General features: G+C 42.2%; 1 protein-coding gene across 1 annotated transcript in view; it reads right to left on the minus strand.

Moving 5' to 3' along the window:
- Nucleotides 1-4,455: 4,455 nt before the first annotated feature.
- Nucleotides 4,456-25,360, minus strand: part of LOC135432910 (uncharacterized) — a 73,269-nt gene continuing 52,364 nt past the window's right edge. Inside the window, 12 exon segments of the mRNA XM_064688806.1 lie at nt 4,456-11,405; nt 11,475-12,053; nt 13,452-13,485; nt 14,991-15,104; nt 15,709-15,882; nt 16,888-17,046; nt 20,367-20,530; nt 23,713-23,833; nt 23,948-24,059; nt 24,304-24,452; nt 24,844-25,038; nt 25,179-25,322. Of these exon segments, the coding sequence (XP_064544876.1) occupies nt 8,018-11,405; nt 11,475-12,053; nt 13,452-13,485; nt 14,991-15,104; nt 15,709-15,882; nt 16,888-17,046; nt 20,367-20,530; nt 23,713-23,833; nt 23,948-24,059; nt 24,304-24,452; nt 24,844-25,038; nt 25,179-25,322 (5,333 nt within the window). The 3' untranslated portion in view covers nt 4,456-8,017.

Genomic DNA, 25,360 nt, shown 5'->3' on the forward strand with positions numbered 1-25,360 from the left:
AATTCCCTACAGCCACATGTGTGTGAAATTAAATCTTATTTATTGGATGGGTTATGCTGGGTTGTTGGTGGGTTGCGTGGTTACACTATAATTATAAGGGGCAACGCAGAAATTATACAAAGTAATTACAATTTCGAATAAAGTTAATTCAATATGCAAGACAATTGCCAAGGTGTCGTCGTACAAATTTGTGTGTGTGTGCGCGTGTGTGTGTGTGTGTGTTGTATGTATTTGTGAGTGCTGTTTTGATGTGGGAGTGCGGATGGGCGGAGGAATTAGAATTGGGTCATTTGCTGAATGCATCTGCATACGAATCAGAATCAGTTCGGCAAGTGCATTTGTTGATTGCCAACAATCTCAATTACGAGTACTTTTGGCCTTTGGGCTGTATTGTTGGTATGGAGTATTTTCCATTGTTTGTTTTAATTTTTTATAGGAAATATGTATATATGAAAATATATTTATATTTTTCAATCAACTAACAGTGAGCGCATAGAGCCTCAAAAAATGCAGAATAAACGGAGCGAGCGCAGCTCTGAGCTCATGATTTTATGTTCCATTCACACGCAAGAGAGTGAAAGGCAGTGAAAGGGAGTGAAAGAGAGAAAATTATCCAAACGTTTGCACAAGGCACACACACACACACACACATACAGCAGGAATACACGAATGCAACGAACAGAATCAATAATATTAATATAAAACAATGCTCAATGCAATATTAATGAAAACTCAACTGAAAAATATAAAGGCACACACAAATGAATAAATATTAAAACACACACATACACGCTTATGAATTTAAATAGTAGTTTTTTTTTATTATTATAATTTATGTTCTTTTTTTGTAGTTATTATAAATTTGTTCATCATTTAAGGGGGTACTCAGTTTTTCTCTTCTTTTTCAATTCACCTTTGTTGCTATAAATTAGTAGTTGCTCTGCATTATCCATAATTATCATATAAATATTTGTTTAACTTATTTATTTATTGTTTGTTTTTGCTTTCTCTCTCTTTGAATTCTCTGAACTGCTTTGCAAACAATTCATTATGATTTTTCTACATAAAATATAAATTGTTACAAATTGCAACCAACATAAGGGTGAATGAAAATCATTAATAAACTCTAAATATATCAATTGTTTATCACGCTATAAGGTAATCAAAATACTAATATTTTCTATGCAGTTAGGAGCTGATATAGAGATCGAAAAAAATACATATCAAAGCATTGCCTTTTGACTAACTGAGCTGAGAACTTGGATTGGCTAAATGATGGAAAAACTTCTAATTGTAATTATGGACTCGTTCTAGAATTGGTGCTCTCTCTATGTAGTTAGCTGTTGGCTAATGCGCAATTCCAAATGGAAGAAACAAAAATAAATATATGTATGTATATAGAAAATAAGTTTTATTAAAATCAACTTCGGTTGCTTAGGCATTTCATCAGTTGCAAATAAATAGGCATATTAATAATTTTATTTTATACACTTAAGAATTAAAAATTAAATACAAGGTGCACACATTTACATTGCATTTCACTTGAGATTCAAACGTCATATTTATCATCAACATGATCATCACCAACATCATCATCATGATTACGCCCGCCGGGCTTCATTATTTCAATTTCAATTGGCTTCTGCAAACACGCTGTTTCGTATATCTTTACTTTAAACTAAAAGGCATAAATGTAGCTTCAATCATTAAAATTAAAAACAATAATCAAGTATAGTTTAAGGGGTAGCATATAAAAGAGTGGGTGATATAATAGGTAGGTATTCATACTTAGGATAATAAACACACATAAATCAAAACAAATAACCAAGCAGAGCGACATACTCATAAGAAATCAAATTGGTGAATTATTTCGTTCCAGTCTTTAAAATTTTTGTAAAAATTTCTTGCATTTTCAACATTATCATACGCTCACAAAAAAAACAAACATGTAAAATGCATGCCAAGAGGAACTTTTGTAATTTCATTATGCGTCTGACTGAATAGTTTTTTTTGTTGTATTGTTTATAGCGCTAATTTTTATAAATTTACATTTTTTTTGTTGGAGTCTTTCAACTCTTTGAGTTGAGTGAAAAGCAAATATTTATCACTTTAATAATTAAAAAATTAAAATAAATAAAGAAAAGTTCCGTGAAAAGGAAATCAATTTTTATGACTGACAGAAAAATGAAATTATAATAATTGCGCTTTATATATATTGTTTGTTGTTGTTGCTGCTGTTTGTTTTTGTCATTGTTTGCAATGCGCTGCGTTTGTTTTGTTTGCGATCTCGTTTCGTGGTTTGAGTGGCCTTTGGAGTGGTTCGCGCTTGGCTTGGGCTATTTATTGGCAGTGTTTTTTACATTTTGATTTAAGTGCTATCTGCATTCAGCTTTAATTGGTCGTAATTAAGAATTATAATTTTCACCACTGCCACATTAAATGCATTAATGCACATTTATCGAGTTGACAGCGCGTGAAATGGGTATTTTTAATGCATTGCATATGGCATATAGTAGTATGTCAAATTTGAAATACAAAAAAAAGCGGGCCAAAATGCTTGTTAACCAACTTGCAACAGAAATGAGCGAACGGGTGGACTTCAAAGTGCGCTTAACAGTTTGCAAGTGCTTGTGTCAGTGTGTGGGTGTGTGGTGGGTGGGGTGTGTGTGCCGAGTTGTTGCGGATCTATCAGTGTGAGTGTGCATATGTGCTGGCCATAATATGTATAAAATACCTGCCGCGTAAATTTGGCCAAAATATGGTGAGATGCTGCGGCTGTTATTGCAAAGTTATTATAATATGCAACATGCAACACACGACTTCAAGTTGAGTTGCCAAACTTGTGCATTGTTTTTAGCCGAACAATTAATTGGCTCAAGTTATTAGCAGGGAAAACCAATGCAAGTTAAGTGAGGTGGCGCCACCAGTGAGGGGCAAACGCTGTTGCATTTGCGCTTGTTTTAGACAACAACCAGCAACTTATGCCGAGTGCCGAAAGTCGACTTAAGTTTGTGCATAGAATGTGGCAAGTTGGAGGTTGCATGCAACGATTTGCTTGCACCAAATTGTGTAATGATGCAATGAAATTGCTTTTGTTCATTTCAGGCTTTAACAAATTGCACGCAATGTCAGCTGGATGGCACGAGCTGGCCAGGGAACAAAGAGCGACAATAAAGTTTTCTATGTTGCCCAAAAGTCTTTTGACTGCTGCGTTAAGGCGGGGCTGGGCGTAGCTGAGTGGCCAGAACTTGAAGTTTTGTGGTGCGTGTCTGGCATTTATTTATGAGTCTTGTTGCACAAACAAACAAAAATCGAAAGCAAAACAAATGTAAGCTATGCGCTTCAAGGATTAATTACAATTCATTGACGGGCTTAATTGAATGCAGCAAAATCCGTTTCACTCGACACACAATTGCATGAAATTTGATGGTTCGTAAAATAAAATTATTAAATTTAAAGACACACACACACACACACATACACAGGCAGACAGACATGCCGCATGAGCAGTTAAATATAAAACAACAAACAAAAAAGAGAGCAAAAGAATATTTATATTTATTATGTAAGCATAGTAAGCAATTGATAATACAAGGCACAGGACGACTTTAAATTTGATGATGATGTAAGGCAATAAAATGGGAATACATACATACATAGGCCTGCATGTAAATTGCCTATAGAGAGCAAGAAAATCTGACGCATGAAAACATAACAAACATTCATGACAGCAACACAAGGATTGTTAAACTTGAATTTGAACAACACAAACGTGGAAAATTGATATAAAAAATCTGTTAACAAAAATTTGCAAGCTCTGCTTGTTTACATTTAAATTCGGTTAGTTGTTTCGGTTGTTTTTTGTTTTTTTATTGACCTGGTTCATAAACATGCCTCAACACTCGGTTACACGATAAACAAATAAAAATAAGAGAGTATGACAAATAAAAGAGTCTATAAACAAGTTGAAGGTTGTTAATCAAACGACAAATATGTGTGTTGCATGTTGGATGTTGTATAAAATGATAGCTGTTAAGAACGCGCGCAACACGCGCTTAAATCGCGTGCAAAACAGGCAACAAATATTTCGAACTGGAACTGGGTCGGGAATTAATATAGTACGAAAGTGGGGTGAGCGTGGGGGTTGTCGTGATTGCTGTATCGGTTGCTTCTTAGACACAGTACAAATGTAATGCAAAAAAGTAGCACAAGTGTGAAAGGAAAAGTCGGTGGAAACAACGATGTCAAACACAAACGCAAAAATAGAAACAGAAACAGAAACAGAAAACGGATATGGAAAATTGTAGATCCCAGAACTGGAAAATCAAACAAGGTACATACGAATCGAGTTTTGAGAGTTACCAAAGAGAATGCACAAAATGCATGGAGCACATACATCGGTTACGATTTACGGATAATTATTATATATAGTATATATGCAGATATTACTGGTTACTTGCTTTGATTTGGATGTTTTACATATTGTTATCTTAATTTTTTGTTTGTTTTGTTTTGTTTTGTCTTTTTTTTTTTTTTTTTGTTTTTTAGGGGTACACATTCCGTTGGCAATTCGGTGTATTTGGTGTCTGAGATTATTACAAATGTATGTGAGTGTGTGAGGAGTGTATGTGTGTGTGTGTGTGTGTGTGTGTGTGTGTTTATTATCACAACCCATTGTAAATCTCATTGAATTAATGTTAATAAAGAACTAATAGAAAATGATCATAAACTAAATAAACATTAGCACACTTGAAATAATAGAGACGAATGCAGCAATGTCCTAAGTTAAAATAGTACTAAGTATCATACGATTACTTAATTATACAATAATAAATGGTTAATGGTGCAGCTGAGGCTGCGCTTTTTGGTTGCCTGTTGCTGTTGTTGTTGTTGTTATTGTTGCAAATACTTAAAACAAATGGTAAACACGAACATACGCTTAGGCATAGAAAATGGGAGGGAAAAACGTATATATATATATGTATATATGGAATATATCTTCTGTAGTTGAGTTAATAATGGTTCCGGTCTTGAGTTTATATGGTTAGTAGTGTGTGTTTGTCTCTGTCTTGACTGTCAGCTCTGGTCGTTTTTTTTATTTTTTAACTGTCTTTTATGTTGTAGCAGTCTTCTTCTTGTCGTTGTCTTTCCCTAACCCAAACACTTTAGTTTACCGCTCAAGCTCAATAATTTAATTAGATAAACTGTTGACTATTTAATCAAACGCATAATTAACTGCTATCAATTTAACATGAAACTTTACGCGTTTACTTAATCAATTTAGTTGCTGTTAATGTTGTTGTTTTTGTAGTTGTTCTTGTATTGCAATTGATAGGTTTATGCCACAAGCGACTGTTGCATGGCTGATAACGCGCAGGCGAAACTGAACCAACTCTATTTGCCGCATCAGAGAAATTTTAATTTGACTTTCATTAATTTATTTGCTGGCTGTTGATGTGAAGACTGGCTGGATGGGAAGGGGTGCGGAAGGTAAGGGTGGCAGCAACTGCCGATAAGTTGATGGCCAGCCATAAAGCATGCCATGAATTATTATTGTTGTCACAGTTGCAGCAATTGAAACGGCTGCAGCAGACACCGCAGCAACAGCATCCGCGCATCGAGCTTCCAGCCAGGATCAACATGGTCCAAACTGTGCCCGGGCATATGCATTATGCAGCAATTGCTGTTGTCAACCGGCCAGTGCTGTGCCACTATGCCACACTGGCATCTTCTTTCGGGGCCAACATGAAGCCAGCTGCCAGCCAGTAAATTAAGCGGAAAAGTGTGTTGGCTGTCCAACAATAACAAGGGGGGGAAAAAAGAAGGAAAATGTGGCACACAAACACAAACGTGGGGCATTGTGGAGGGCTGGCGTTGCGGCACGGGGCATTGGCTCGTCTGGAAGTGTTATTTGCTGCAGTTGGAAATAACTCAGCCGCAAATGAGATAAATTGCGCGCACACAGATAATTGCATGGGCGAGGTGCCAGTGCAGAGCAGGCTATGGAGGGACGGGGGGAGGTCGGTTAAAAAATACGAGCACATGCCACATACGCAATAATTTTAATATGTAAATGCGGAAATTCAAATAGCAGTGAAACAGTTTTCAGCGCAACGTCATACAAATATTTATGCAACATTTATTATTTGTGGTTTTTTAAAGTTATGATTGAAAATATTGCGCATTCGCAGTGTATGACAGCCTGCATAAATGGGAAATTAATGAGTGTGTCGCTTTTGTCGCCTATCGTTCGTTGCATGTCAATAAGTTGTAGTTGTATTTACAGTTTCACTTAAAAGTAAAACACTTTGACGTCACATAAATAGTAGGTAAATATGTATATATATATATATATTGTATTTTTTGATATATTTATATATGTGGGTATACGCGACGCCAGCTGAGCCACAAACATCCTTTTACGTAATACGCTTTTGCCGCAATAAATAAATAAATTTAATATGTTGCTGGCAAGCGCTTTTGCTGCTCCTTCTCTTATTTTATATTTGCTTTCAACGTAATTACAGATTTTCATATTTTATGCGCTTTGTCATTGCATTTGCCGCTCATTGTTGTTGTTGTTGCTGGTGTAAATTTAGTTGCTGTCTCTTAATGCAGCCGTTTTAATTTCCTTTATGTCAACGTGGAAGCTCAAAATTTTTGTTTTCGCCATTTTTTTAATGTTGTTTTTTTTCTCCTTATTTATTATTATTTTTTTATTTAAGTTTTCAATTAAACGCAGTTGCGTTGCATTTGGAAAATTGTACCATTAAATAATTTTTGTTTTATTCTTTGCGGCATGCTTCACAATTAACGTATAGTACGGAGAGTTAGATATCTAGATAAAGATCTGCAATGTACTACTCAGCAATAATAATAATTTAACTAATTGATATTCACTTTCTTTGTCGGGATTAATTTAAGTATTCTTTCAAAAATTGTAGTAAAAATTGATCATAGGTTTAATAAATACCCATGCGTTAAATACGATTACGTTAAGTACCTTTTAGTACTCAAAAGAAATGCTCGAAAGTATTTGAAGATAGATATTGCGCTCTTTGTAATCATTGCAGATCTCTGTTAGATATTCGATAACTTTTAGTTTGAGATTATCTTTTAGGCTAAACTGAAAAACTTAACAGCTTTGAGAACAATCGATATCCGCATCTTATATATATATATATATATCAAAAGTTGTAACGATTAGCTTGGAGTTTAGTTTGTCAAAATTCGATAATCGATTTCTATAGAATAGATCTATATATATAGACATATATATATATATATTGTAGTAGCAGTTAGAGTACGAGAATAATGCTTATGATTTTTCTGATGATACAACTATAAATTTGATTTATGCATTTCCTTCAATGTCGAATACAATGTTCATATACGCTATTAACTTAGCTAATGAATGTAATCGGTAATTGAATGGTATTATTGTCAGTAGTTTACGATAATGTATACCTAGCTATAATATAATATACGGCCATTAAGTCCATGTAGTTTTACACTAATCAACCGCAATAAATATTTATAAATAAACACATACGATTCCTTAGATATAGCTTACATTTACAGCACAGGATAGATATTTCAGTTATTCGTACTTTTCTATGCGCTAACGAGAGATACATCGGGTGTATTCATTAGGTATTCCAAGCCTTAGCCCTGGGGCTAAGCATCAGCATCAGATACACACATATGTACACATTTAAGCTGGTCCATTGGGATGCTGTGCGAGGCGGGTTGGGTTGGGGTGTGCGGTACGGTGGCGGTGGCGTTAATCCAATCAGTTGCGTTAACAATTTGTAATTGTAATTTCGGCAAATAGTATTCCAAGGCATGGCATAAAATTTACCCACGGCACAGACAAGCGGACAGACGGACGGACAAGCGCCGGGCGAAATAATTCCCGGTTCGCTTTCGACAGGTGTGCCACCCTGAGGGAGCGCAGGACGAGGAGGATAAGGATGAGTTGCTGCTCCCAATGGATCGATAGTAATTTAATCTTGCGCTAACACTCATATTCCAATATGAAGCTTTCGGTTGCGGATGCTGCTGGCTGTGCTGTCGTTGCTGGTGTCGTGGCATGTTGCTGATGCAGCGCGGGAGATCTGGCCAAATTTACTTGTGACAACATTGCGGTCGCAGATAATTTGCCATTGTAGGTGAGAACGCTGCCGCTGCCGCTGGGCAGTCCCTGGCCGTAATAGTTTAGAGCCGAGATTAGCGGCGCCTTGCCTGCCGCGCCCTGATGCTGGCTGCGACGCTGTGGCTGCGGCTGCAGTTGCTGTTTGGCCATGTAGTCCGCTGTGGTGGTGGGCGTGCTGGTGGTGGTTGCATTGCGCAGCGCTATGAAGCTGTCAAAGTTGTCCGCCGTCGAGGAGGCATTCGAAGTGCTCGAATTGCGACGCGGTGGCCCCAAATGGAGCTGCTGCTGCTGTTTGGAGCTGTGCGGCTGATGCGGCTGTGCGGTGGGTAGATTCAGCTTTTGCTGCTGCGACATGGACGAGTTCGAGGATGACGAGTTGGACAGCGAGGACGAGTTGACAGAGTGCGCTGGCGGATGTTGCTGCTGATTTGCGTAATATTTGCGCAAATTCTCCAACATGTACCGATTATTTGCGCTCGTATTGGTGTTTGCATTTCCAGCTGACAGGGCAGCCGCAGGCGCTATCACTGCTGCTGCTGCTGCTGCTGCTGCTGCTGTTGAGCCCGCTGCAATTTCTGGCTCCGGCTTTGTTGCCTGCAACTGAAACTGCAGCTGCTGCTTGCTGCTGGTAGCATAGAGCCCATCACTGATGTTGGTTGACGCCAACGTGGTTGCATCTGCCGCTGTTGCAGCTGCTGCTGTTGTTGCTGCAGTGCGCTTGTAGCTGGCCAGCCCGCTGCCGTCTGCTTGGTCGAGCAGCGCATCGCTGCTGGGCATCAATTGATGCGGTGCTGTTGTTGCTGTCGCAGCAGTCGGATAGCTGCGCGAGTAATGTGCCTCCATGAGGTCGGCGCGACGCTGCCTGGCTGCAAACACGACCTCCGGTCCGCCGCCACCACCGCCGCCGCCACCGCCTATGCTGCCACCAAAGCCGTAGTATTCGCCGCGGGCGTAAAACTGTTCTAGGTCTTCATTTGGACGCTGCAGGCTGTTGCGCTCGATCCGCTCGAAATCGCTGCGGCTGCGGCTGCGTTCGAAGTGCGCCAAGTAGCTTTCACCGCCGAGGGATGCCACTGACGAGGCCGAGGCCGAGGCCGTCTCCGACTTGTGCCTGTCGTCAACTGCAATTGCCTGTCGCTGTAAATGCTGATTGAGCGATTGATAGAAAGTGCTCTCGGCAAGATTCTCATTATACGAAGTCGCCTGCTGTCGCTGCCGCTGTTGCAGTTGTTGTTGCTGTTGCTGCTGTCGGCGTTGGAACCAATCAGCATCCTCGCACTCGTTGACTTTGACGCGAATTCGAATGTCGCGCGCCATAAAATCCGGCTCGTTAGTGGCCAGTGCATCATCAGCATCCTCTTCGTCCTCGTCGTCGTAGAAGAAACGCGCTGATTTGGCGCTTTCGGCCAGCAGCAGGTCCTCGCTCTCCTCCAGCGCCAGCGCATAGCTGGTCAGATTATCAAAGTAGTACTCACACATCTTGTCCGGATGCTCATAGCGTAATTTAAGGACAGACTCCTGCTGCTGCTGCTGTCTCACATCCTGCTCATCCATCCTATTTTCAGCCTGTGGTGCTGCTGTCTCCCGTTTCGCCGTCGTTGGCCCGCTGAATACGGAGGCATAGTCTGAGCTGCTCAGCGAGTCCGAGTGAAAGGCTGCCTTGTTGTGTCTCGCTGCACGTGCCGAAATTGGCAGTGTGCCCAGATTTTCATAGTTGGCCATGGAACCACATCTGATGCTGCCGACTGTCTGGCTGTTGGTATGCGACTGGCTACGCTTGTGGCGTCGCCGCGGCGTGCCTCCGCCCGTCTTAGTCTCCGCTTCCGTTTCTTCCGTCTCTGTCTCTCTTATGCGCTGTGCGGTGGCCAGCGCTCGGCGCTGGGCGCCACTGATGCGGCCCACAGAGTGAGCCGATTGCTTGCTGTCGCTCAGTTGCTGCTCGAAGTTCTGCTCCAGATAGTGCTCCAGGTAGTGGAGATTCTTGCTTAGATCTATCTCCGATTTGTAGCTCTTGTAGATGGTCGCCTGTTTGCCGGCGGCATGGGCGGCAGCGCAGCGCGACTCGTAGCTGGAAATGTGCGCCCGATCGCTAATGAAGCGGAAACTCTCGTCCTTCGCGAGCGTGTGAAATCCACTAAATTCGCTGCCGCTGCCGCCGCCACCGTTACTGCTGGCGTCGCTGCTGCTTGCCTTGAAGTTGCGGCACTTGTCGCGTATCTTTTGTATGCCCAGCCTAGTTTTCGCCTGCAGCCGCTCAAAGTAGTTGGACTTTGGCGTCGTCGAGGCCAGTCGCGGCCTGTAGGCCGTGTGTTGTATATCGTAACCGCCGCTGCCGGCGGTGCGCATGCTCTGTATGCTCTGCGTGCGATTCGGATAACGATAGCTAAGCTTGAGCTTTGGCAGCACCGAGAGTTCCTCCGTCTTGTGCAGTTTGCGCAGGGAAAGCTGCTTGAAGATGGCCTTCGCGCGCTTCGGCTTGCCCGTCGGACTCGCCTCCTGATTGAAGTCCTGCCGCTCAAAGTGGCGCACGGGCACACCGTGCAGGTATTGATGACTGGCTGGATTGGGAGATGTCTGTCTATCGAAGAGCCGGCGCAGGCCCTTGCCGCTGCGCTGCGGACGCGTTGTACGTATGGCGGCCGCGGCACTGTTGGCGCTGCGCAGGCGAGGATTCACGCCCAGGGTGAGTATCTCGTCATCGTGAAAGATGCTGAACGGATTTGTGATGACCGTCGAGCTATCAGGCGTCAGGCTGCTTACGGATCTAGTCTTAATGCTACTCGTACCTTGTCTAGAACTACTTAACGTTAAATGCTGCTTACTGTCTATTACAACTACAACTTTGGCTTCATTGTGTTGGTGTTGCTGTGGCTGTGGCATGAGGTCTGCCTCGGATCTGTGGCGACGCAGCTGGCGACGCGCGCGTCTACGCATACGCCGCAGCTCCCTGAGGGAGTTGCTCTGCTTGCGAAAGCGATAGAACGGATTGTTGATGCTCAGCTTCTGAAGCAACAGCTCAGTCTCCTCAGCGCTCAGCTGGCCAGCTGTTGAGCTATGGTCCAAACTCTCTATCTGACTACCCACTAGCTCCTGGCTGGTCACATTTAAGTTGAGTATCTTCCCGCTGGCCTGCGGCTTCAGCTCGCAGTCCATGTTGTTCTCCAGCTCCCCGCATGTGGGCAACTGCTGCTGCTGCTGCTGCTGTTTATTGCTCCTAATTCTGCTGCTGCTATTTGTGCTACTATTTTTGCTACTATTTAGCGTACTGGCTAGGCTTAGGCTATGTGAGCTGTTGCTGCTGCCGAGCGCCTCAGCCAACATGTTGCTGCTGTTGCTGCTATTGCTGCTGTTGCCAGTGGCCGTTGCTTTGGCTAACTCTATTGTATTATTGTTACTACTATTGGTCAGTGTTGCAGTCGCTGTCGCAGTCGTTGTGGTATTTATATTATTGTTGTTGTTGCTGTTTGTGTTTGTGTTTGTGCTTGTGTTGGTGTTGGCATTACTATTATCATGTTCATGTTCATGTTCATGTTCATGTTGTTGTTGTTGTTGTTGTTGAGCTTGCTGTTGTTGATACTGAAGCTCGTTGCTTTCGTTATCAACTGCCTGCTAGACCCTAGTGGGCGGTTGTAATATCATTGCAGCCATGCGTACCTTCATTGCCTCCGGCGATCCATGTCCCGGATACTGCTGCTGTGGATGCTGCGAGGTTGCGTGCAATGCCGCTGCCGCCGCAGCTGCTGCCTGTTGTTGCTGCTGTTGCTGCTGCTGCTGCTGCTGTTGTTGTTGTTGTTGCTGTTGTTGCTGGTGATGATGGAAGCCGGCAGGCGTTGTGTAAATTGAATCACCTTGGGGGCCACTTGTGCTATCCGAGCGTGATTTCAAATCAGCCTTTTCGCTGCGGGCAAAAATCAAACAAGAGAAAACAAGAAATTGTTATCGAAAATTTTTGCAATAAGGCCGGGTGACAATCGTGTAGGGCATGTAAGAGGAGAGGCTAGATTCTTATGCGCTTGCCTAGGTTATTATAAACTCTGCTCCAGCTGTGTACTATTTCAGGGAAGATATCGAAAGGACAAGCTTTTTATGCAATAAAGTTTGGTACTTTTTAAGGCTATTTTTATCCGGTTTGACCATATATAGCTCCCATTGGAAATATTAGTCAGATTTATAAGGATGCAAGATTTCAATTATGAATACTATTAGAAATCATGCGAAAAGTGAGTTCTATGAAAAAGGCAGATAAGTCTTTTAACTGTCTGCAAGAGTATTTAATCTTCTGCTAAACGAAATTTTCTTTTATTTTCTAATTTGCGGCCGTTTGATTGGCAAATTTCATGCCAATCGCATAACTAAACATCAAGCTTTTTCATATGCCTGGCGGCAATTGTTGACTTGATGCTGAAGCGGAGGCGGGCGTGGTTTATTACAACCACGAGGGAGATTTTATTTGACAATATCTTTCATTCGCCTTGATAGACACAAAAATATTCGAAATTAGTTTGTTAGCTTTGGAGGCTAGTTCTAGGCGGTTTTGTAATGCCGCTTGAAATGAGGCCCTGGTTGTTGTGTTGCCAACTATGTTTATAACGGAAATTCAAAATCCATTTCCGCTATATAAGCACACATACACACACACTGAAACGCGTTGCCATAATGGTGCGCCCCAAAAACTATGCTATGCAATTTTGCTTACTGGATTGTGTGTGTGTGTGTGTGTGTGTGTGTGTGCGCGCGTGGGTGTGTGTTGTCCGAGAGTGTGTTCCATAAATAAAATATGGTAATTTTTAAATGTGGCAACAAGACACAACGAGGGGCCGGCATAGCGGCGAGCCAAATAACCGCCACAGCCTCATAACTCATGTCACGACAAAATGAGGGGCGGCAATGAGCGATTGTTAAGGGGGTATGGGGGTGTGTGTGTGTGTGTATGTGTTTGCTCGACGTTGGGCGGCAAAATAGAGAAATATTCAAAAGCCGACTTTGCAATATTGAATGTATGGAAAACGTTGGATATTTCATACGCCGCACAAACACACCGTGCGCATTATTCATGGCTATGAGCGAGTGTGCGAACGCGTGTGTGTGTGTGTGTATAAGTATGGCCTTGCGGGACGCATAAATTGGCACGCCAGCGCCACCTGTTGACTGTCCGATGCGTTGCGTTGCAAGCGCGTTTCCATAAAAATGTATCATAACCGGCCATTTGTTGTGTGGTGTGTTGTGTGTGTGTGTGTGTGTGTGTGTGTGTGTGTGCGTGTGTGTATGTGTGTATGTATGCTTCGCTTCAACTTACCTGTCCTTATCCGATGATTTATAGCCCGTGGAACCTGCAAAGGCGAGCAAAAATAATGTATTTATGAGAACTCTTTCGATTTGGCGTATATTATGGATACACATATATATATTTGTGTATATTGTACATATGTACATTATAGAGTGGATTTTTAACATACAGCCGCTAAAAATTAGTACTATCCACGCTTATGGACAGATACGACAGGCAGACGTAGGTAAATAGATGGATGGCTGGACGCACGTATAGATACAGATACATTTTGTATCTGCAGCCACGTTTTCACAAACGAGCCGTAAACTTATTGATGGCCAAAAGGTGTAAAGTTGCCTAAAGCCAGCTAAAAGAGCGGAAAAATGTTGATGGATTTCGACTAGATGGTATTGCACACTACTGTGTGTGTGTGTGTGTGTGTGTGTGTGTGTAGGGGATAGGGGTAGCTTGGGCAATTGAAGATCTGTCAAATGCCATTTGATAACTTGGCAATTGGCGGCAGCTGCTCAAGATGTTCACGTTTGCTGCCGCTGTGTGAAAATTGACATTTTGATTGACAACTGAGAAATTGCAGACGCCGGGCTACTCGGGATTTGGCTTTATTTACGACTCGAAGTTTACGGTTTACAGCTGTATTTTCAGCCAGGCAATCGGCCAGCGCAAATCCCTGAGCGTAAATTCATTTCAAGCCAGCCACAAAACTCTTGAGCGCGTGTCCTTGAGCAAGTTCCTTTTTTGGCAAAGTTTTTCTTTTCTGCTTTTTTTTTTCATTATATTTTTTCTTTTGCCAAATTGTTTTTCTTTTGCTGCTTTGTAAATTGTTTTTACAAATGTGCATTTTAATTGCGCGTGGAGCAAAAGTTTTGCGGCGCGATTTTGATTTCTAATTAGCCAAAGCAGCCCCTATCCAGAGTCCATCTAGCCCCAAAAAATTCAACGACTTTAAGCTGCCGCATACAAGTAAAGAAATATTCTAAGGGTGGGCTCAACAAAAAATATGTTGTTCTTAACTGAAAGCTGTGCTGCTTAGGACCTTAACCCTTTTGTCTTGTGGCCAGCTGACCGCAGGCGTTGCCGGCGCAAAATGCGCTAATGAATATTTTATGAGATTTATTTGAGTTTCAAACCAACCAAAAAGAAAAAAAAAGTTCAGAAAAGAGAAAAAAAAAAATTAAATGAAAGGCGCGGCTTTCCTGTTTTTGTTTTTCTATCTCACTCTCTCTCTCTCTCTTTTGGCTTTGGTGTAAGTTTTTTTTTGTGTTTTTGCAATTAGTATGACAACAAAATGTGGCATGCGGCAAGCGTAAAGTTCAACGCCATCTGGTGGCATAATGAAGAAAATGCTTTAATTGTTGGGACGCGCGTTCGCTTTGAGGGCCTTGTAATTAATATGCGGCCCTGTTTGCCCACAGTTGCAGCAGTTGCAATTGTTGCAATTGTTGTTGCTGTTGCCATTGTTGTTGCTGCAGCGAATTGAGTTTTAATTTTTAATGAGCAGCTTCCTCGAGCTGGACACACAACAATCCACGTAATAATTCCACTTACCCTTGAAGCAACATTTTTTGCTCTTGACGGCGTAGATGCAGAGGCAGATCAGGATCAAAATGGCGGCCATACAGCCGCCGGCCACGCCCAGTAGGTAGCTCATCTCCAAAGGTTCTGTGCGTTGCCAAAAGCGGCAATTGTTTCAATTATTCAGGTTTTTGTTGTTGTTGTTGTTTTCATTGTTGTTAAAGTTGATATTCGATGGCGTTGATTTTGCAGGCGTAAAAGGAATATTCATTTGTTTATTTGGTTCGATTTTAATTAAAATAATTAATATGGTGTTCGCATGAAAAATATTTAATAAGTTCTGCTATTTGGCATGCATTGTGCAAAAATGAAATGTAATCAATAATTGTCAATGAGTGTGTCACAGGGTCGCATACACCTGCAGATGCCCATTAGAAAATGGCTGAAAAACATCCCTGCAAACATTTTTTAGTATTTCACGTAACGCACAAAGCCGAACGGTAGAATTGATAGAATCGATAGATTGGAATATATATAGAAATAAATTGGTATCGCATTTATCATTTTTCAAACGAGAAAGTAAACCAAAGTAGGGTGGGAAATAAATCTCTTAACAATCTTAGAATCGCTTTCTTATCTTCTTATCTATAAATTGTTTGCAGGAAAGCAGTTTCAGTGTGCTAGTGTGTGTGTGTATGTGTGTGTAAACTAAATTGTTAATGGTAGGAAAAATAAAGAAAACACTATGCACCTGCAAACGTACCCTCCACAATCAAATGAATGGCATGACGATCGGTGCCCCGCTCGTTCTCCACCACAAGATAGTAGGGTCGTGAGTCGTGTTCATCGGTGTGGTGAATGTGCAACGTAGAGAGGTAGCAATCCTCTCGCGAATCCGTAAGCATATCGTCGGCACGAAAGCGATCTGAGGAAAAATGGAGAGGGGAAGCGAGAGAGTGATAAACAATTTTGCATTAAATGCATAGCTCAGTATTAGTGCGAAAAATAATAAAAAAATATGAACAATTGAAGAGCCAAGCCAACGTGTTGTATGCGCAACAAGAAGCTGCCACGCCACAGCCACGCATCATGCGGTTAAGCATGCAATGCGATTCGCCTGATGCCTGTCAGTAGCAAGTACGCCGGATTACACGCATGGCCAGAGAAACGGGCAGACGGACAGACGGGTTGCCGGACTGATGGATAGCCGGGCGGACAGGCGGACGGACGGGCGGACGGGCAACCGGATGCGCACGCAGACAAGCTGAAAATTAAGAGTAATGCGCGAGATTTGTTGGCAGCCTGAAGCTGGAGATGGATCTACAGCTGCATCTGGCCCACAAAAGACGCTACGCAATGCAGTTTAAAGTGAAAAACGAGCTGCATATGGTTCTTGGCTGTGTCGTTGTCTGTCGGAGCCAGGATTACCGGCAACTGACAAGCGTGGGAAGTCTGCTCGAGCGCCGGCAATGGTCGGGGCTACGCGTAGAGCTTTCCCCACCCAGGCCCCACTGCCAATGCTAATGCCACACTAGCCCAACATGATGGTGGCATTCGTCTGATTCTGGCGTCGAAGCTGCCGTCTCTGGACATGTAATTTGTCTTGATTTGTGCAGCGTGCGGCACGTCTGTCTCCCGCTCTCCTGGTGTCCCCCGTTTAGCTACACGTAGCACGCTCGACGTTTGTTCAATGTCAAATTTGCCGAAAAGGTTTGTTAATGAGCACTCAACCGTGCAGCAGGGCAAACCAACGCACACGGCAACAATATTCCCCCTTTTCCCCGATGTGGCTGTGCGTGATGTGCAATGCGTTTGATGCGTCGCCGCGTTAATTGAGTTTGGGCTTATTGAAAAAGGAAAACTACAACAACGCATCTAATTGCATTTTCATTAGCTGCCCAATGAAGCGCACTCCGTTAAGTATACGTACCTATGCCCGAACCTGCCTCTAGACGCAGCGAACCCCATTCCCAGGCAACGCGCTGCGGTCGCGGATCGGCGCAGACGACCATCGTGAGGCTGGCCGGTTCACCGCGCTTCACGGACACTGTGTGCATGGAGGGATGCAGACGAAGCACTTGCGGAGCACCTGAAACATATAGAAAAAAGTTGATGTTAGTTATGAGCAACCGCTGGAAAAAACTCATACGTCATATGTCTACAAAATATTATTTTAACCGATTTTACTACGTCGTAAAAGGGTTTCGGTTTCAAATGATCTGTAGAATGACATTCAAAATATGGTAACAAGAGTTGTATATTATTTTAGATATATACAAAGATATATTCCCAGGATTCCGGCCAGACGGTTGGATAGACAGGATATTGACGAATATCGACCCAACTCGTGCTTCAATTTGTGATTTATCAATATAACTATTTTGTATTATATGAATCTCTGCTTTGGACATTTGCTTGAAATAAAAATGTTTTAGTAAATACAACCTTTTAAATAAAAAATTAATTGAATGCACCTTTGGCTTAATATTTACTGAACTTTTTATTCCAATTTATACTTCTTAATATGTATAAGCATATTGTTATACATACAAATTGATTATGCCAGGAACTGATTTATTTATTTAGAATTAATTTAATTTTTCTTCTACTTACAAGTTATCGCCACTTTGTACATGCATTTATTTGAACTTGTATGCTTAGTACTTATCCAGCATGCATTTGGGATATTATTTAAGTTTCGCGATTTTTTGAATGAACAGCTACAGCTTAAATACTTTGTGCCGATATGAAAGCAAATAATTGCCTGAGAATATTTAATTGAAATTGTTGCTGAAATTCAACCGTTGTTGATATGAATGCTAAGAACTATACCTATATATTTGATCAATCAAATATAATAAGTTAATATAATTATTTATTTGATAAATAATATAACAATTTGGCACGAAGCGTTAGCCTAAATAAATTTATCCATTGGTGGCACTGAAATTATCTTACATGCTTCTGGAACCGAAAATTATGTTAGCTTACATTATGAGCGCACAATTAAACAAAAAACCAAAAAGAACTTTAAGGTCGGATTTAGTCGAATGCACAATACGCTGTTCACAGCTAAGCTAAAACTTGATATCCTTGATGATTTGGTCGGTGACTGTGTTTGGGACAAATTTTGTTTTTGCGATTTGATGGAGGGAGAATGGGCGTGGCAAGCATACATTCGACTCGATCTCAAAAGGCATGCAGCTACCTATTAATCCAGCGAATTTGGTCTCGAGCTCTAAAACTGACCAAGGACTAAAAATCCGCAATACTTAAAATAGTAGTTGGGGCCTCAAGATTGCACAACTTTGCAAGCGCGGACGAAAGGCGGCAAGTCTCTTTTTACTTTGTGAACAGGTAAACAGCGTATAAAAATGTTTTACTTATTTAAAAGCTGTCAAGTTAATCAAAATAGGACTGAAAAGACGGTTGGGAACGTTGAGCATATTTTGTTGGCCAATTTAAGCGTATCTGTTGGGAACTGAATCTGACGCGGTTAAACGAATTTCAAATGTGTCCTGTGCCGCTGAAAACGCTACCAAATATGTTGACAAACTTTGTTGTCTGTAGGGTATTTCAATGTCGTCAGCGCGCAGCTGCACATAATGAGCTGCGTTTTTTTTTTCTTTCAATTTATTTTATTTCATTTTTTTTGTTGTTGTTAGTTAACTAGTTCGTTAGTTACTTTACACATGCACCACACACAGAAACATGTATATATATATTTATACATATATGTATGGATGGCGTGCACACAATTTTTTTTTGCCAGTGCACATACACACATACCCATAAAGGATATAGCACTTTTTCACGACTGGCTCTGCTAAATTGCTCGTGTCCTTGGTTGGCCATAAATTATGTACGTGCTGTGGTATTCAGCACTAAATTTAAATATATACGCTATCTCTCTCTCTCTCTCACTCTCGCGCGCGCTCTCTAACACTCTCTCTGTCTTTTTCTGTCTCCCGCTTTTTCGACGCTTGCCCGCGGCTGTGTTGGCCATGGCAGTTGTTATATTCTGCCATTTTGGCCGCGCTTCTTCTTCATTTTTTGCCTGCATTTTTTTTTTTTTGTATGTTTTCATTCGCTTTTTTTTTTCTTGTGGTCATAAGTTCATTTTGATTTTGTGTTACATTTTGGTTTAGTCTGTTGCCGCCAGCGCCAGTTGCCGCTTGCTAAATTTGCTGTGCTGTGCGGCGCCTGCAGCCGCCAAATTGGGTGGGTAGCGCAGCGACAACTTGCCGGGTGGGTGGTTAGCGGTAGGAGGGGAATTGGCAAAATCGCAGGCGCTTAAAATGTTTTCGACGCGCTTTCCGGTTGCAGTTTTTAATGGAGTTTTGTGTTATTTTAAGTAAGCATTAGCTGCACGGGGAGCGACAGAGCGAGCGACTTAACTGTGTAACTAAAACACATAGAGAAGGATCGGGGAGGGAATGGAAATGCTCGGGAGGGGCTAAGAGAAGCAGGCCAAATAGCTTAGTTCGCTCACATGGGGCACACGTTGAGTTGTTTCTTTAAACGCAGTTCTGCATTTGCAAGTGACCATGCGCTGTATATTGCACGCTGCATAGGGTATTCCAATTTTTTTTCAAGAATTGCAGAGCAGCGGCAATTAAAATTGGTCTGCGTTTGGTGTACAAACACGGGTACAAATAAAAATACACTTTGTGCAATAATGCAGACATACATGGAGACAGCCATGGAAACATGTTAATACCCATGGTAATATAATACGTATAATCACAGCATAAAAATCTGTAAAGCTTATTCGAATACATGAGAATCGCATAGTGGGGCGAGAACTACAGTGTTTTTTTTTATAATTAACAGCCTAGTGGGCATTAAATTTGTTCTGCGTTTAGTTTAATTGATATTTACGTAATACTAGAAAAGTTTTTTAGATTGCCACAACTTCTTAATATCATAGTAAATATTATAGCATGAAAAACTATTGGTCTTACGTGTATTCATGAGAATCGCATAGTAAGGCAATACAATACAACTTGCAGCAAATTTGATGAATTTTTTATTGAGAAGATCTAAAAATTAGTTAGAAGCCGATCGGACGAAAAACTTTCATAATTCATATTTCCATGTTTCTAAAGGGTATTTAATCTTCAGCATGCCAAAGGTAACCATTTTTTTTATTTTATTACTGATACTGGCTGCTGTTGCTGGTCATCAGCTTGGCCAACAGTTGCTCACGTCGTTTGTCGGCCCGCTTGGCATGTCGTAACTCAGTTTTCAGTAAATTTCCTATTTTTTGTACGACGTTTTTTTCCAGTTGCTCTGGGGACAGTTGTGTCTGTAGTCATATTTTGCGGTGCTGTGGCATTTGCGGTTGCCCCGCAGCAACATGTACATAAAAAATAACTGTGTATACACGCATGTGTGGCCCGCACTTACCCACAACTTGCAGCGACACGGGATCGGATATGGCTACCCGCTCCTGCCCATTGATGTAGCTGGTGGCCCGGCACTCGTATTCGCCCTGGTACTCATAGGTGACATTATCGATGACCAGTCGCGGCTCATTGCCGCGCTCTACGTACTTTGAGCCATGAGAGATTCTGCAAGTGGAAATCAGAAAATTATTAATACAAGTTCAGTGCCAAAGAGATGATCAATAGAGGTGGAATAAAGAAAAGACGTGGCAAACTTTGAAGCGTTTCGCCTTGCGCTTTTATTCATTTTCATTTTTTGTTTTTTTTTTTTTTGCTGTCAGCTTTTTGAACTACAACCCGATTGGGTAAAAGGCAGCAGCTACATTGCAACTTGGGGTGGGGGTTGGGGGTAGTTGCCATTGCTGCTGCTGCTGCTGTTGCAAGTTTTGTGCAGCAATATTGAAAATTGCGTTTGTGGGCGAGATATTTTCGTTGCAAGCAAAAAATATTTGATACATTTTTTAATATGAGAAATGCCTTTTATGTTGCGAAATGCTTTCAGCTCAGCTCGGCCCAGCCACACCCACACACACAGACACACACACACCCTACACCCAATTTTGGCCAGAGTTTCGGATTGCGCCCATTCAAATTCCTTTGATATGCGCACATAGTTGTGCTCAAAACAGTTTGCATAGACTCTGTCACCAGCTTAAATCGTCAATTAAAGCGGCTTTTGAAGGGCCGCGACGCAATTAAAAGCAATAAATTAGCAAGCCATTTAAATGCAAATCCTGCACCACAAATGAAGTCGCAAAAATTCGACAAAAAGTCCAACCACAAAGCGCTTCCTACATTTCCATTCAGCGGGGCTTTGTGTAGGCTTCGTCGAAATGTTTTCACGTAAATCAAAGTGACATGCCTTTTCCTATGCTGCGCTTGGGCTTTTCCTTCTGCAAATACATTTGCAGGCCAAGTGGCGGCCGGTTGTGTGGCTTGCATTTGCATATGTCAGTGTGTGGTGCGGGTGGGTCAAAGCAAAGGACACCGTTAGCCAGCGGTAATGGTGCCTGTGGCATGCGAGCCACCTCGGCTCGCTAGGTAGCCTATTAACAGCGCCCACCATTGATTTATTACACGCAAACACACCGAAACACACAACCACACACACACACTCACACACACACACACTCACACGACGCCCCGTATTGGTTTTGCTTGGCACGCGCCATTTAATGTGTCTTGGGTGTGGGTGGGAGGTTGGGCTACGCGTGGAAATTAGTTTTCAACAATTGACATTTAATTTCTGATAAACACGCGCGGGCACGCTTCATTAAATCAACACGTTGCATGTGGCATTTGTTATTAGAATTTGACGCTCTAGCGAATCAGCTCAAGAAGAGCCCACACCCACACACACAGCCACACAAACTCTCATATGTAACTTCAATGAGCACATCGACGGGGGGAAATGCAAACAAATGAAATCACAAATCACGTACAGACTGCTGATCTGGAGCTGAGTTTGGCTTGGTGGCATGCCACACAGAGTGGCACGTACTGTACTTTGTGTTTCGATTTTTCCAACATGACGAGCTGCTGCCTGTTGAATGGACAAACGAATGTACGAACGGACGGATGAGTGTGGCACTGCTTTGCATATTAATGTCCCAAGAGTCCCAGAAAGAGCCTGCAGACACAAGACTGACGCTGTGAGCCATTAAAAATGTGGCAGCCCAACCTTCCTCACTATCTCTCTCCCTCTCCTTCTCCCTCGCACTCTCTCGTTCTCTCTTTTTGTGCACGACTTCCGCTGTGCAGCTAATTAAAATGACGCAAACATCAAGTGTAATAGATGGTGGGCGTGGCCATAAAAGCATGCAGCTGCTGCTGCTGCGTCTGCTACTGTTTGGCTGAGCTGTGCACCACGCGCAACAGGAAGCTCACCCGCATTCAGGAAATTTCAATTTCAATTCAATGTCATAATCTTATTTTAATAAAACGAAAGCTATATTTTTATCGCGCTTCTCGTAGTGCATAATAACTGAGATATTTACTAGATACTCAAAATTTGATTTTATAACTCGCTTCTTTAATAGGGAGTATAAGACTTTTATATCCCATACATATGGTATGAAAATGGTTATACATTATTTAATAAAATTATTTTGTCCATGGATCTGCTAAGATGCTTTAATTAAAAATAAAAAACTAAAAACTTTTTGGTTTGATAAAAATTTGTGCTTTTTCGTTACTTTTAAATTAGTTTTGAATTTGGAATATTCTACTGCAATATATACAAAGATTTTCTGGGAGAATTAAATAAATTCATAAGGTATAGAACGATTTAGTCTGATTTACTCTTTAAATCAATATAGTTAATGTTTCCTGAAAATAGTTATAGTAGGTAAAAGTGAAAAGTCTAGAACTTGTTTCAGATCTGCAATATAGATGAAGCTCATTTGAATATGGAAGATTAACTTTAACCACACGATTTATTTGTTGAGATATTTAGAATAAGCGTTTGCAAAGTATTTTCAAAAATATTTAAAAACGGTGGGAATATTTTATAGTTTTACTAAATACTTTGTTAAAAAAGAGAATGTTAATTCGATGGAAGTTGCGTACATTATCTCATTAGAAATTGGTACGTTAATAAATTTGGTTTTTGTATCTTAATATATTAGTGAGATTTTTATCGTGAGATATAGTGCATTAAGATGCTGCTGTCTATTCTAACGCAGATTTTTAACGTTAGACTCATTTGATTTCTTTTGAAATTGGCGTTGTTTTATTTGTGTGATATATATATAGCCCGTTTTAATATTGAAATTAAGCGAGCTTATCCCTATTACAGCATACTTTGCGAGTTGTCTCTTAACAGACTTACGGAAAAGTTGTTCGCACATGAAAAATCCCTGACTATTCTGCGGGTTCGTAAGCTAAGCAAAAACTCTTTAGTGCATACAGTCTGTTTTAGCGCTTAGTATAAGGAATTTTAAAACATATACATATATGTATGAACGCGTCTCAGAAAGCGTGTCTATTTGCGCTGCATGCAATATTACTTATACACCGGGTGGGCTGTGTCAACAGGCCACGGCATATTGATAAAGGAACAGCATATTAAGGGCTTTATGTGTGCTGTGCGCAAATATGCGTATATGCAGCCTTGAATGCTGAAGGATTTAATTAACGCCACAGGGAGTTTTCGAAGGCGCGTGTTCTGGTTGCAGTGCATATAAGGCGCATTATACGCATGCCGGCTGCGTGATCCCCACGACGCCCAAAAGTATGCAACGCAAAAATTTTGTAGCCTTCATCTTGCGCATTTCACGAATGGTTAGAGCTGGGGGCCTTGGACTCACCTCTGGACCCATTTGTAGGCTGGCATGGGATTGCCATCGGCGACGCACTCGAAGGCCGCGGGACTGAAGAGCGGCGCTGTTGTAAGACGGTCCGGGCCGGCTGAAATAATTTTCGGTGGATCTATGGCAGAATAAACAGAGGAGCGACCGTCAATACAAAATTAAGCAAAAGTTAGCCAAGCAAATGCTGAAACAACAACAATCGCGGCCAAGATAAATATTGTAAGAGACTCACATTTCACGTCCAACTGCACCGACAGCTGCTCCGAGGTGCCCACCGAGTTCTGTGCCTGGCAGGTGTACAGTCCGGCGTCGCGACGTCCAACAGGACGCAACTGCAGCGTTTCCTAGAGGGAGACGGGTAGGAAGATAGAAAGAGAGAGATGGCAATTTAATACAATTACAAATTTCTGCTACACTTAAGATAAATAAGGCAAGCGACGTCGAAATTTCGTAGCAACATAAACAACAAGCTGGAATAGAACCTGGCTGCCAGGATGCCACGCTGCCGGTCTATAGGTTTGCCCAGGATAATGGGTTTGCTGTAGAGAGTTAAGGGGGAAGGAGGGGGGGGGGCTGATGCTGGCTTACCTGCAAGCTGGCTATCTCGGAGCGTCCGGCACGTCGCCAAACGATGCTGGCCGGCGGATTGGCATCGGCCACGCAGCGCAGAACAAGCGCATCCTTATCCTCTTCCAAGTCGATTTCCGGTGAGCCAATTAGACGAATGGTTGGCGCGTCTGCAAAAGGCACAAGAACGGGATGAGAAGAAGAGCAATAGTTGACTCTCTCTCAAGCAAAACAAGCACAAGCACAAGCACAAGAAACAAGTCAACAGGCAACTAACATTGAAGTTGTCCTTCTGCTCGTCTTGGGGCCAAAAATCTTGAATTGCTTAACAAAACAGGAAATTGCTGCAAATTGTGGCTAATTGAATTGTTACAGCTGTTTGCAATGTCCTTTTAGTTTTTGACTTTAAGCCAAATGCAACTAAATGCAATCAGCTCAGCCCGCCAAGCTAAGGACCATGCCCAAGGGACGCGCTCCTTCGTCCAGCCGGAGACTGTAGACTAAACTTTTCTTTGCTTGTTCTTGCTGGCATTTGTGTTATTTTTTTTTTGTGGGACTTACATTTGACATCGAGACGGGCCTCCACTGGCACCGATTTGGCTTCGTAGTTCTCATGGAACGCCACACAGCGCAGTATGTCGCCGTGTCGCTCGCGCATGGCGGACACCTGCACTACCGAGGTGGCTGACCAGGTGCGTGTATTGTCCGGTTCGGTGGCATTCAGTTGCGGGTGTATGGGCGAGATTTCCTGGTCGCCTGTCGAGAGCAAATCGTTCAAATTAATTAACACGGCTATGTCACGGCCAGACAAGATAACAACTGCAATCAAAGGATAACAACTGCAAGCCCCGAGCCCCAACCCCCAACCCCCATCGCCACACAACCCCGCTACTTACCGAGATACCATTTGAGCGTTGCAGGCGGATTACCATAATGTGAGGCGCATTTCACAGTCGCCACGCTGCCGGCGTCTACCGTGATGTTGTGGCCCGGCGGCAACGGTGCACTCTCAAACTCCAGACGTGGACGTTGTGGCGCCACTAAATGTGTGTGTGTGTGGGAAAAGCAGGAGAGAAAT

Source organism: Drosophila montana, unplaced genomic scaffold (genome assembly GCF_035044405.1).
Source record: "Drosophila montana isolate Dmon_TW-CO22-7 unplaced genomic scaffold, ASM3504440v1 contig_1505_1, whole genome shotgun sequence".
Taxonomy (NCBI): Eukaryota; Metazoa; Arthropoda; class Insecta; order Diptera; family Drosophilidae; genus Drosophila; species Drosophila montana.